A 14171-nucleotide genomic window follows, 5' to 3' on the forward strand; every position below is an offset into this window, starting at 1 on the left:
GCAAACAGGGGAGGGGCAGAGAGACAGAGAAAGAGATACAGAATTTGAAGCAAGCTCCAGGCTCCAAGCTGTCAGCACAGAGCCGGATGCAGGGCTCAAACCTACAAAGCACAGAATCATGACCTGGGCTTAACCAACTGAGTCACCCAGGGGCCCCAATAAAGACCACTTTTAATAAAAATAATACCACCTTACTATACCTTAAAATAAAAAACTAACACTCCTAATTACTCTCTAAATGTTTAGCAAGTGAACTGAGGATCAGCCACATCACATAAGGGTGACAGAAGGAAAACCAAAAATTTGTGTTCAAAGGAAGCAAGATGGAGCCAAGATTTAAATAAAGTGAGAGAAATAACTGGGCACAAGGAAGGGAAAAAAAACATTCTGATGAAAAGGGGACCGGTGCTATAGAAAAGCAAAAGTAAAGTTTTCTTGCCAGGGTAAAGAGCCTTAAAGAAAAAACATTCAAAACTTGGAAATAGGCAGAAATTACTGGGATCCTTCCACTGGAATGCAAGATATAATTTAGCAGAGCCTCTGGGAATTACCTGATTGTATAGAGATGTGCATCTTGATTTGACTTTCTATTGCCTAGGCTATTTTACAACTTTACAGGGGTAGTGGTTAACTTACAGGTAAATGATAACAAAGCAATTGCAGATGAGCAATGCAAATGATTCCTGTTCTTAGTCATATAAATACAAATCTCCTGGCAGAGATTTGTTTTTCATCTAGAAAAAACATAACCTGAGATGTAACATTTTATATCTCTTGCCATGCAGAAATTTGCCTCTACTGACAAATTTATTTCAGCATTCCTTTGACTATATAAATTCTCTGTCCCTTGAATTTCTCTTTCAACCAGTCTTAATATCTTATATATTCTCATTAATTAATGAGTTGAATAAAATATTAGAAATACCTTCTTTTTATATTTGAATGAGTAATGTGGCTTTTTTTGTTTATTTAGTTTGAGAGAGAGAATGTGAGTGGGGAAGGGACAGAGAGAAAGGGAGAGAGAGAATCCTAAGCAGGCTTTTCACTGTCAGCACAGAGCCCAACACAGGGCTCGATCACAAAACGTGGAGTCATGACTTGAACCGAAATCAAGAGTCAGACACTGAACTGACTCAGCCACCCAGGCACCCCAAGAGTCATGTTTTTAAATTTTTGAAAATTATACTCTAGCAAGAATTTGTGTAGGAAATAAACTAGATAAGCAGGGGAAAAAAGAGTTATATGGGGCCTAGTAACAGAAATAAGATAGATAGCAAAGGAGGGCCACTATGCAGTTAACAAATATCTATTTGGTTCTAAAATGATGAAATGGTGACTGAGAATTTATTAGTAAGAATTTATGTGTGCCTATATGAGCAGACTATGTAGGTGCCCCCTTTTCAAAAGTAATTTCTAAAGCTGCAAGGTTCATAAAGAAATAGCAACTTACCTACAAAGGAAGGCTAGACAAATGGGGAAACCAGTAGACTTTAATAATATGGGAGCCTAGGGAAAAAAGATTCCAGGTGAGAACAATCCATAGTGTAGAATGCTACAAAAATGTCAAGTAAGATGAGATCTGAAAAGTGTCCATTCATTCATATGTTCAATAAATATTTACTGAGTTCTTAGTTTATGCTAAGAACTGTACTAGTCATGGGGATACAGTAATAAAACCCAAATAGTCCTTATTGGCATTGAGTATAGTAGAAGAGACAGATATTAAATAGCTAATTTAAGAAATAAGTATTCAGAGATTCCAGTACCAGCCAAGGAATAGTCCACTAACACCTGTCTCCACTGCTGATTATAACTAAACACTCTGGATGAAACACAAAAGCCACTACCTGAGCATCCTGAAAAGGTAAACAAGAGCAGTATTGGGGACAAGAATCAAATTGGAAGAGGGGTCCATATGAGAGAGAGTTTCACGTATGTGTGTGTGTGTGTGTGTGTGTGTGTGTGTGTGTGTGTGTGTGTCAGGAATGGGGGTGGCTGGAGAGAGAATTTTACAGGCGGGTGGGTGCCCAGAGAGGCTGTGGCAGCTACAACTCCTAAAAAAAACCTGTCTTTATAGACAGAGAAACAGAAAATGGGTCCCTGATTTTAAAGAGTTGTGAGGAAGAAATCCCCATTTTTCCCTCTTGCTGTGGCACGGGCAAGTAAAACTCCTAGAGAATAAAACCCATCATTCCAGCTATAGGACAGAGGCAGGAGGCTGAAGAGAATCTCACAGAGGAGAGAGCTGGAGAAGGGTTCTCTTAGTTCTGTGCACAAATCAGAATATATCCAGAGCTCACTTCTGAAGTACACATACACAGAGCACCCCAAAGCAGCACAGTAAACTCCTTGAGAACTGAATGGCAATATAAAGCAAAGCACAAGTCCAAGACTAGCCCCTGAGTAGTACAAATGTAGGACAGATCTAAAAGAACACTGCATAGGCCTTGGAAACTGTCCTAACATTAGAATCCATAAGGGAAAAAAAGTCAAAATAGACTTTGCAGTCTCAATCCAACCAAGATAACTGACTGCTGAAGACAACAATAAAAATCAATATTCTTCAGAGGATTTTAATAGGATCCAGAGTATCAGGTTTTCATTGGCCATCATCCATGAGTTGGTAAAAAATGAAATACAGAGATTGTTATCATTCATTGTTTAATTCTTCCACCACTGCTAAGAAAACAGTATACAAATCAGCCCACCTAGCTGATTTTTATCTTCCAGATCAGAGTGGTGGTTTTCCAAACAGAATGTTGTCCATTTACTTTACAACTACCATCCATGAACCAAGGAGATATTTGTTGGTCAGCTGAGAGATGTTTATTGGGCACAATCCAAGTGATGACAGAATCTGGCAGCTCTTCACACAGTTTCAAAGTCAGGCCTAGGGGAAAAGAGGCCCCCTACTTGTGAATACATCATCCTTGCATTCCACAGGTAGCATGACCCTGAATAAACCATTTCCAGTTTATTATGGAACTGTTCTGGGCACTGCCTTCCCCAGTATAGTGTTTTTCCAACATCAACCAAGACATCAAAGGCATTTTAGGTTTCAAGATTATTTTATGTCTTTAGTCACAAGGGCAGTGTTTTGGTTTTTTTCTCTTGAGAGAGTGAGAGAGCACACGTACATGCATGAAGTGGGGTGGGGGGGCAGAGGGATAGAGAAAAAGGATCTCAAGCAGGCTCCACACGCAACATAGAGCCTGATATGGGGCTCGATCCCACGACTGTGAGACCATGACCTGAGCCAAAATCAAGAGCTGGATGCTCAAGCATCTGAGCCACCCAGACACCCCACAATGGCCATTTTAATTAATGTCTGATAGTAACCTACTAATTGCCCTTCAAATGGAAATTCATCAGACCAAAGTCCCAATAGTCAGTGCTAAGAGGTGCTCCTAGGCTTTTGTGATAAGCCCCACTGAATGCTCCACATACAGTTACTGCACAAAGAATTTGTCCATATCAGCACTCCAGCTTCTACTTTATATTGTTTGGATTCATGCAAACATTAATTTTCATTTAGCATGTCCAATTAATATTGCTTGAAGGGCAGATTTATATGCCTTCTATTTTATAATAATAGGTAGCTGAAATATTCCCCAATCAGATATGATATTCATCCCCATAATGCAATCAGGTAGAGGCACAATCACTTCACATAAGGCCTGTTGAAACATCAATTCTCCTCCAAACTTTCACCTTAATCCCATCAGCCTTTACATTCTTAGCTGTAGCTTCCATTCAGATTTCATTAACACGTTCTGGTTTTATAACATGAACTATGGAAGGTGTTCCCCAGTCATACCTAATATTCATTCCTATAAAACATTCAGATAGAGGAGACACAATTTCTTTACATAAAGCCTGCTTCAACATTCTAATTTTTATAATCCCATCAACTCTTATGTATTTTCTCAATCTGACTGTAGTCCAAGTTAGGGCTTCATAAACATGTTTCCATAGCACAGTGCATGGAGCTCTGTTGCAAAGGAGTACCAGAAATTTCTCTATTCCCTGATCACGTTACCCACACAAGTTCATATGGCCTCAGGGGTCGGGCCAGAGGATTTGGGCCCCTAGAGTTAAATCTTCACCCTGATTAATACAGCTAACCATCACCCCAAGCAATTCTGGGTAGGGTTTTTCATTGTAATCTATACCTTCTAGCTTTTTAAGTTCCTCCAAACTGAGGTAAATGAAGCAGACTTGTTTGGGGCCTTTCAACATTGAGGGACTAATAGGGAATCCCACTGGTCCACCCAACTTTGATAGTGCTGTATCAACACCTTTGTTTCAACATCATCAGTGTCCACCCCACTCCTCCCTTTTCTCAATAACCATCCATAAACTTCCACTCTGCTGAGACAAGTCCCCTGACTCTCCCCTCTGTCTTTCCCTGCTTTTCTTGTTAATTACTTTAAAGATCTTGTTTTCAGTAAAACTTACACTGGGAAGCTCATACAGCAAATCTGATAGGACTTTTCATCATGTTGTTTGATTTTTGCAACAGTAAAGTTACATGGAGTGCCCCTACAACAGAGGCCTCCCTAATCACAGCATCTACCATAACTTGAGTAATGAGCATATTCATCAAGTGAATATACCAGTCATCATAGATCCAGTCCCACATGGCTTGCATACAAAGCACATCAGCTGCTTCATTTGGGATTGGTTCCACTTGGCAATTATAGGAGGAGTTAGACAGTCCCCCGCTTTCTCAGACAAACACACTTCACAGTGGCTTTTAACCAGTCCACCAGGATGAATGTTCCCTTGGGAATAACCACCTGTGTGTCTGAATCATGTATAGCCATCTGTGATTGTTTAACAGTGAGCTTTGGGTCCTGTACCAGCCCAAACAAACTCTTCCACTCAGCAGTATTTAAAACCAAAGATACTTCTCCTAATTTAGTTACTTTTACAATCCATTTGAGTAAAGGTTCTTCAGAAAGCTGATGATACTGACCTACAAAATGAGACAAGTCCTACACTATACCCACTGTTCTCAGTAGTTTCTTGGTTTTGCCTTCCCCCCATGTTGACTACCTTGTTGGCAACCAGAGGTATTAGAGGCAATTTCTTTTGTTCTGGCATATTTTTTCCCTTTGTGGGCAGCTCTGAGGCTAGTGGACGAAGCTCACACCAATCAAAATCTGAGCTTGGTCTAGCATCAAAGCCTAACCACACTTTCTTTCACTTTAGATATTACAGATAACAATAACCAAGGGATTGTACAGTTAATATGTTTCTTATTATTTTGCATTTCCTTACATATCCACAGTAAGCCAACTCTACAGGGGTTGGGTCTACCATCATTTCTAAATTCCAATGGTAATTTTTACCTTTAGTAACTGATTGCAGTGCAGCTGCAGTTTCATACCATGGGTAATTAGGTAGCCATCCTGGGATCAGAGGTTCCTCATCCCCATCCTTTCATCCTTTCTCTTCATACACCACATGTTTCCTTGAGCCAAGGGCCATTTTAGCAAATCTCATTTCTCTAACACCAACTAAAGGAAAAACTGTTTCTCTGCCCACAGAACACTTCTGACACCAAGTGTATGAAGATTTTTTTTTTTAAGCACATCACCTAATTTTCCAACTCTGGATAACTACTGGGTATCCTATAACTTAATGTCAGACTCCACAGACTTAAGGACTCAGTCCCATAAGACTACCCTCAATTCAGATGCCAGTCACAAGTAATGAGTGAGTCCCCAAGGGGCCCAGATTTTTGTCTGACTTGGCTACAAAGTTAAGGGGGCCTATAATCATCCCCTCAGAATTAGGAATTTGCTTGAATGGCTTACAAAACTCAAGGACAGATTTACTTATGTCTACCAGTTTTTTATAAAGGATGTTATAATGAATACAAGCAGCCAGATGAGGAGGTAAACAGGGTGAAATCTAAAAAGGTCCCATGTGTAGGAGCATCTGCTCCCATGGGATTGGGATACACCACCTTCCTGGCAAGTGGATGTGTACAGCAACCCGGAAGCTCTCCTTGTAGTTTAGGGATTTTTATGGAGGCTCCATCATGTAGGTATGATTCAATGTTACCTCAGTCTCCATCTTCTCTTCCCTTTCCTGAGGATGGAGGGTAGGACTGAAAGGACTAAACTAATCATGGCTTGGTATTCCTGATGACCAGCCCCAATCCTGAAACTATCCAGGAGCTAACCAAGAGTCACCTCATTAGAACAAAGGATGCTCCTACCACCCAAGAAATTCCAAAGGGTTTAAACCTCTGTGTAAGATATTCCTATCATTCCCATCGGTCAGGAAATTAAAATGGTTTTAGAAGCTCTATCAGGAACCAGGGGCAGAAACCAAATATATATTTGTTATTATATCACATTGTTATTATCATTATGCTCTGTAAGATAGAAGTGAACATGCTTAAAAATGGAAAGACAGAAGTTCTCAGCAGAGAAAAAGAAATTATGGAAAAGAAACCAATAGAAATTATAAAACTGAGAAATATATCAAAATAAAAAACTTCACTGGATAAGATCAATAATAGGATAAAGGTGATAGAGGAACTTGAAGATAGACCAACAGAAACTATCTAGTCTGAAGAATAGAGGGGGGAAGAAGGATTGAAAAGAAAATGAAGACAGCCTCTGGGTCCTGTGGGACAATATCACACTGTCTAACATTCATTCACTGGAGTTCCAGAAAGGGGCATTAGTTTCTATGTAAAGGTACATTGGAGGTATATTACTTTCCCGTTGATGCTATATCAAATTACCACAAACTATGTGCCTTGAAACAACAGAAACCATTTTCTCACTGTTCTGGAAGCCAGAAGTCTGAAATTAAGGTGTCAGAAGGGCTGCAATTCCTCTGGAGGCTCTAGGAGAGAATCCATTCTTTGCCCACTTCTAGCTTCTGGTAGCTATCAGCATTCCTTAGCTTTTGTGGTCATTTCTCCCTCTACTCCATCTTCACACTGCCCTCTCCTTTTTGTGTTACCTCCTTTGCTTCTCTCTTATAAGGACACTTGTGATGGCATTTAGGGCCCACTTAAAAAATCCAACGTAACTGCCTTATCTCAAAAATCCCTAACTTAATTACATTAGCAAAGACCCACTTTCCAAATAAAGTAATATTTTAAGTTCTAGGATTAAGTCTTGATGTCCTTTGGTAGCCATTAGTCAACCTACTGTAGGAGAGATTGGAGCACACAAAAAAAATGTTGTTGAAGACATAATTACCAAAAACTCCACAAAATTTGGTAAAAGATGTAAATTTACAGATCCACTGAGATTCTTGAATCTGAGTGAATCTCAAACAGGATAAACTCACAAAAAACCACTCCCAAAGACATCATTATAAAATTGCTGGATATACAAATATTGAGTCATCGCGTTGTACACCTGAAACTAACAATAATGTCGTATGTCAATTATACCTCAATTAAACAACAACAAAAATTGCTAGAAACTCAAGATAAAGAAAAAAATCTTGAGACCAGCTAGAGGAAAATAAGACATAACATACAAAGGAACAAAGATTTGAATGACTATGGGTTTCTCATTAGAAACCTTGGAGAGTAAAAACAATGAGGTATCTGTAAAATGCTGAAACTATCTAACCAAAATTAGTTACCAACCAAAGTATCTTTCATTAATGAAAGTAACAACATTATAAGAATGAGGAAAACTAAGAGAATACATTTCCAGGAGCCCTGCACTAATAGAAATAGAAGTTCTTCAAGATAAAGGGAAATGATACCCTTTTGATTCCCTAAGATTCCCTTAAGAAGAAAACTTAGAACTTTAGGAATGAAAGAAAAGCAAAATAAATCTAAATAGGTAGATAAATATAAAAGGCTTATTTTTTCACTAAATTTCTCTAAAATTTGTATGACTATTATAAGCAAAAATTATAACATCATTTGATGTAGTTTTCAAATGACAGAAATGCAATCAACATGATAATCAGAAGGGAGGAAAACAAAGGCACCTATACGGATATAAGATTCTGACATTTTACTTGAAGTAAACTGTGAAAGGTTAGGGATGTATAGTATAATCATTAAAAGAACCATTAAAAACAATTATCTCCAAAAACATATACAAATGGCTAACATAAGCATATGAAAAGATGCTCAACATCATTAATCGTTATGGAAATGCAAATCAAACCATAATGATTACATGTCAACTATATTTCAATAAAGCTGTATAAAAGAAAACAACAATGAGATATCACCTCACATCTAACAAAATGGCTACTATTTTAAAAAGGAAGGAGGGAAGAAATGAAGGGAAAAAATAACAGGTGTGGTGAAGATGTAGAGAAATTAAAATTCTGGTATACTGTTGGAGATAATGTAAAATAGTGTAGTTACTAAGGAAAACAGTATGGCAGTTCCTCAAAAAATTAAAAATTGATATAATAATTCCACTTCTGGGGTATATCCAAAATAACTGAAAGCTGAATCTCAAAGAGATAGTTGTATACCCATATTTATGGCAGATTATTCAAAATAGCCTAAAGGTGGAAGGAACCAAGTGTCCATCAGCAGATGAATGAATAACAAAATGTAGTACACAAAGTGGATTATTATTCAGCCTTAAAAAGGAAGTAAATTCTAATACCTGCTACAACATAAAGGAACTATGAGGATATTATGCCAAGTGAAATAAGCCAGTCACAAAGACAAATACTGTATAAATCCATTTGTATGATGTATCTAGAGGAGTCAAATTCATAGGAACAGAACATAGAATGGTGTTTGCCAGAGCTTGGGAAGAAGGAAAATGGGGAGTTATTACTTAATGGGTTTCAGTTTCACAAGATGCATAAGTTCTGAGGAATGGTTGCACAACAGTGTGAATATACTTAACAATACTGAACTATACACCTAAAAATAGTTAATAGTTAAATAGTTAAAAATAGTAAACTTTATGTTATGTGTATTTTACCACAACTAAAAATTAGAAAATGAAAAAGTGTTTCTAAACAGATAACCAGGGGCACCTGGGTGGCTCAGTTGGTTGGGTGGCTGATTTCAGCTCAGGTCATGATGTTGTAGCTCATGAGTTTGAGCCCCATGTTGGGCTCTGTGCTGAGAGCTCAGAGCCTGGAGCCTGCTTCAGATTCTGTGTCTCCCTCTCTCTCTGCCCCTCCCCTGCTCACACTCTCTCTCTCTCTCTCTCTCTCAAAAATAAATAAACATTAAAAAAATTGTTTTAAACAAATAACCAAAAAACTAATAGACAAATTATAATGGAATACTAAAAGTATCCACACAATCTAAAAGAAGGCAGAAAAGGTGAAAGAGAAAAATTAAAAAGAAGACACAAACAGAAAACAATTAATAAAAGGGTAACCTAAGTCCAACAGCACCAATTATTACACTAAATGTAAATAGTCGAAACATACCAATTAAAAGAAAAAGTTGTCAGAATGAGGTTTTTTTTTTTTTTTTAAGATTCAACTAAAATAAAATAAGCAACCTATTGATAGATTAGGAGTAAAAGGATGGGAAAAACACTAGTCAAAAGAAGTGGAGCTGCTACGTATCACCATGGATAAAGAGGGATATTATACAATGTTAAACAATGTTAAAAGGATCAATTTGCCAAGAGGACATAAGAATTGTAAGTGTGAAAAAAAAATTGTAATTGTGTATGGACCTAAAAATACATCTTCAGGGGCACCTGGGTGGCTCAGTCGGTTAAGCGTCCGACTTCGGCTCAAGTCATGATCTCACAGTCTGTGAGTTTGAGCCCCGTGTCAGGCTCTGTGCTGATAGCTCAGAGCCTGGATCCTGCTTCGGATTCTGTGTCTCCCTCTCGCTCTGAGCCTCCCCTATTCATGCTCTGTCTCTGTCTCAAAAATAAATAAACGTTACAAAAATTATAAAAATATATATCTTCAAAATTCATGAAGCAAAAACTAAAGAGTTGGAAAGATAAACAGACAAATTTATTATTATACTTGGAGACTTCAATGTTTCTTTCTTTTTTTTTGAGAGAGAGACATAGGGTATGCAAGTAAGCAGAGAGAAAGAGGGAGAGAGAGGGGGAGAGAGAGAGAGAGAGAGAGAGAGAGAGAGAGAGAGAAGTGGGGCTCACCTGAAGCGGGGCTCATGTTTATATGAAGCGGGGTTCATGCTCACCCAAAGAAGGACCCATGCTCACCCAAAGTGGGGCCCATGCTCATCTGAAGCAGGGCATGAGCTCACCTGAAGTGGGACTAGAGCTCACCCAACGTGGGACTTGAACTCATGGACTGTGAGATCATGACCTGAGCCCAAGTCAGATGCTTAACTGAGCCACCCAGGTGCCGAAGACTTCTCTCAGCAATGGACAGAATAAGTAGACAGAAAGTCAGCAAAGATTGAGAAGACCTGAACAACACCATCAACCACCTTGACCTAAAACATTTGTAGAACACTCTACCTTAACAAGAGCAGAAGATATATTCTTTTCAAGTGTACCTGGAGCATTTACGAAGACATATGATATTCTAGGGGTGCCTCGCTGACTTGATTGGCACAGCATGTGACTCTTGATCTTGGGGTTCCAGCCCCATGTTGGGTGTAGAGATTACTTAAAAATAAAATATTTTTTAAAAGACATATCATATTCTAGGTCATAATACAAAATTTAAAGAATTGAAATCATAGAAAGTACATTCACTGAATATATCAGAATTAAATGAGAAACAAATAACAGAAAGATATCTAGAAAAGTCACAAATATTTGAAAATTAACACACTTCTAGTAACCCATGGGTCAAAGACGACAACACAGGGAAATTAGAAAATATTTTGAACTGAATTCAGATAAAAATACAACATATCAAAATTTATGAGCTTCAGCCAAAGCAGTGCTTAGAAGGAAATGCATAAAATTACATGCTCATGTCAAAAAATAAGATCCCGGCCAACAAGCACATGAAAAGATGCTCAACGTCGCTCCTCATCAGGGAAACACAAATCAAAACCACACTCAGATATCACCTCACGCCAGTCAGAGTGGCCAAAATGAACAAATCAGGAGACTATAGATGCTGGTGAGGATGTGGAGAAACGGGAACCCTCTTGCACTGTTGGTGGGAATGCAAATTGGTGCAGCCACTCTGGAAAGCAGTGTGGAGGTTCCTCAGAAAATTAAAAATAGACCTACCCTATGACCCAGCAATAGCACTGCAAGGAATTTACCCAAGGGATACAGGAGTGCTGATGCATAGGGGCACTTGTACCCCAATGTTTATAGCAGCACTCTCAACAATAGCCAAATTATGGAAAGAGCCTAAATGTCCATCAACTGATGAATGGATAAAGAAATTGTGGTTTATATACACAATGGAGTACTACATGGCAATGAGAAAGAATGAAATATGGCCCTTTGTAGCAACGTGGATGGAACTGGAGAGTGTGATGCTAAGTGAAATAAGCCATACAGAGAAAGACAGATACCATATGTTTTCACTCTTATGTGGATCCTGAGAAACTTAACAGAAACCCATGGAGGAGGGGAAGGAAAAAAAAAAAAAAGAGGTTAGAGTGGGAGAGAGCCAAAGCATAAGAGACTCTTAAAAACTGAGAACAAACTGAGGGTTGATGGGGGGTGGGAGGGAGGGGAGGGTGGGTGATAGGTACTGAGGAGGGCACCTTTTGGGATGAGCACTGGGTGTTGTATGGAAACCAATTTGAGATCCCAAATCAATGATCTAAACTTTTACCTTTAGAGGGGTGCCTAACTGGCTAAGTCAATAGAACATGAGGCTCTTAATCTCAGGGTCATGAATTCAAGCCCCACATTGGGCAGAAAGCCTACTTAAAAACAAACAAACAAACTTCTACCTTTAGAAACCATATAAAGAGTAAATACAAAACAGATGAGAAATAATAAAGAGCAGAAATCAGTAAAGTTCAAAATAGGAAAACAACAGAGAAAAAGAAGTAATACCAAAATAAAACAAATTTTATTGAAAATACTAACAAAATCTAGAAACTTCTAGCTATACTGACCAAAAAAAAAAAAAAAAAAACCCAAAAAAACAAGACACAAATTACCAAAATTAGGAATGAAAGGGTAACATCATCACAGACACTACAGATATTTAAGAGAATATTACACAATTCATCCATAGGCACAAATTGCCAAAGCTCACTTAGGAAGAAATACATAACCTGAATAATCCTGTAAATATTAAAGCAATTAAATCTGTAATTTAAAACTTCTCTATAAAGAAAATTATATGCCAAGTGGCTTCACCATCAATCTACCAAATCATAGTGTAAGAAATAATACTAAATCTATACAACCTTTTCTGAAAACAGGAAAAGGGGAAACATTTCCAATTCAGAAACACATCCCTGTTACCAAAGCCAGATAAACACATTATAAGAAAGGCAATACCTCCCATAAACATAGATGCAAAAATCCACCACAAAATATTAGTTTAAAAAAAATGCAACATGTGAAAAAGATAATATACTACAACCTAATGTGTTTTATTCTGGAAATGCAAGGCTGAGTCAACATTTAAAAATTAACTGACATAATTCATCATATTAACAGACTAAAGAAGAAAAACTGATTTCTCAATAAAGGCAGGAAAAGCATTTGGCAGAATTCAACATCTATTCATGATAAAAACTTAGTAATCTAAGAAAAGAAGGGAACTTCCCTAACTACAAAAAAAAAAAAAAAAAAAAAAAAACTATAGGTAACACTTAATAGTAAAAGACTATTTTTCCTGTTTTCTCCCTAAAATCAGGAACAGGACTAGGACATCTACTCTCACCATTCCTATTCAACATGTAATGGCAGTTCAAACCAATACAATAAGAAATAAAAAGCATACAGATTAGAAAGTTAGAAGCTGTATCTGGTAATAGACAACAATGTCTAAGCACAGAATATTAAGGAATCTACAAAGAAAGCTCCCAAAACTAATAAATGAGAATTGGTCAATGTCATTCAAAGCCACAGCTTTTACTCCAAAGTTATGATCTCCAGATCTTTATATCACAGTCAATGGATATCTTCACCTGTATATTCCAAGAACTCCTAAGATTCTATTTCCACAACTGAATTTATTGTTATCCCTCCCAAAACTTGTCTTTAAAAATACATATTTCTCATTACCTTTGGTAATACCACCAATTTACTTGTTCTAATATTCATAGCTTTCCAATATTGATTTATCCACCCACTCAAGCTACAAAGGAGAGATTCATCTTAGATGACTTCTTATCCAATCCACATCTACGTGGTCGTTTAGGGTATCAGTTAACTTTTGTTATGAAACAAACTGCTCCAAATCTGAGGGCTAAAAGTAAATATTTATTATGTCCTGTGATTCTGTGGGTTGACTAGCTGATTCTTCTGGTCTGAACCATCTTAGTTGGGGCTGGACAGTCTAGGATGGCCTCACACATATGTTTGGGGCCTCAAATGGGAAGGTTGAGATAGGTGGGACACTTGGGGCCTCTCTCCAAGTGGTCCTTCATCTTCTAGGAAGCGAAACTGATTTGATTACATGGTGGCAGAAGGGTCGTCAACAATAAAACGGCAAGTCCCAAATGTGCAAACATCCTTCAAGTCCCTGCTAAATTACAACTGCTATTATCCCAATGGCCACAGCAAGTCACATGAGTTAGTCAGTCTGGGAGGGGACTACCCAAGAGTATGGAATAGGTGGGCATGAACAATTGGCTTGAGAAGGAGGGCATAACTGCAACAATTTACACTTAATCCTATTGATTCTATGATTCTATCTTCTTTTAACCCCTCCAATCTCATGAATCCCATTTTACTGAGGAGTTTAAGAGCTTCTCATCTCCTACTTCCAACTATTCGGAATAATCTCCTGAGCTTGTATTGCTATAAATGATCAGCATGTGAATTTTTCAGAAAATGCAAATCTTGTCACAAAACTCTACTATTTCAGGGTGCCTGGGTGGCTCAGTCGGTTAAGTGTCTGTCTTCGGCTCGGGTCATGATCTTGAGGTCTGTGGGTTCGAGCCCCATGTCGGGCTCTGTGCTGGCAGCTCGAAGCCTGGAGCTTGCTTCAGATTCTGTGTCTCCCTCTGTCTCTGACCCTTCCAGACTCATGCTCTGTCTCTCTCTCTAAACACAAATAAAAACAAAAAACAAACAAAAAACATAAAAAACCTCTGCTGCTTAAAA

General features: G+C 38.0%; 1 protein-coding gene across 6 annotated transcripts in view; it reads right to left on the reverse strand.

Moving 5' to 3' along the window:
• The window catches only part of LOC132674237 (uncharacterized), a 17035-nt gene continuing 2864 nt past the window's right edge, over positions 1-14171 (reverse strand). For 2 of the 6 annotated variants that reach the window (XM_078437385.2, XM_078437381.2), the window contains one exon: positions 1-1506. In XM_078437385.2, coding sequence (XP_078293511.1) covers positions 1491-1506 — 16 coding nt within the window. In that variant the 3' untranslated portion in view covers positions 1-1490. Of the gene's footprint in view, positions 1507-2644; positions 2891-12469; positions 14110-14171 lie in introns of those variants that run through there. The other 4 variants (XM_081791238.1, XM_081791237.1, XR_014136075.1 and 1 more) reach the window with 2 other exon arrangements.

The sequence above is a fragment of the Panthera onca genome, chromosome E1 (genome assembly GCF_046562875.1).
Source record: "Panthera onca isolate mPanOnc1 chromosome E1, mPanOnc1 haplotype 2, whole genome shotgun sequence".
NCBI classification, from domain to species: domain Eukaryota; kingdom Metazoa; phylum Chordata; class Mammalia; order Carnivora; family Felidae; genus Panthera; species Panthera onca.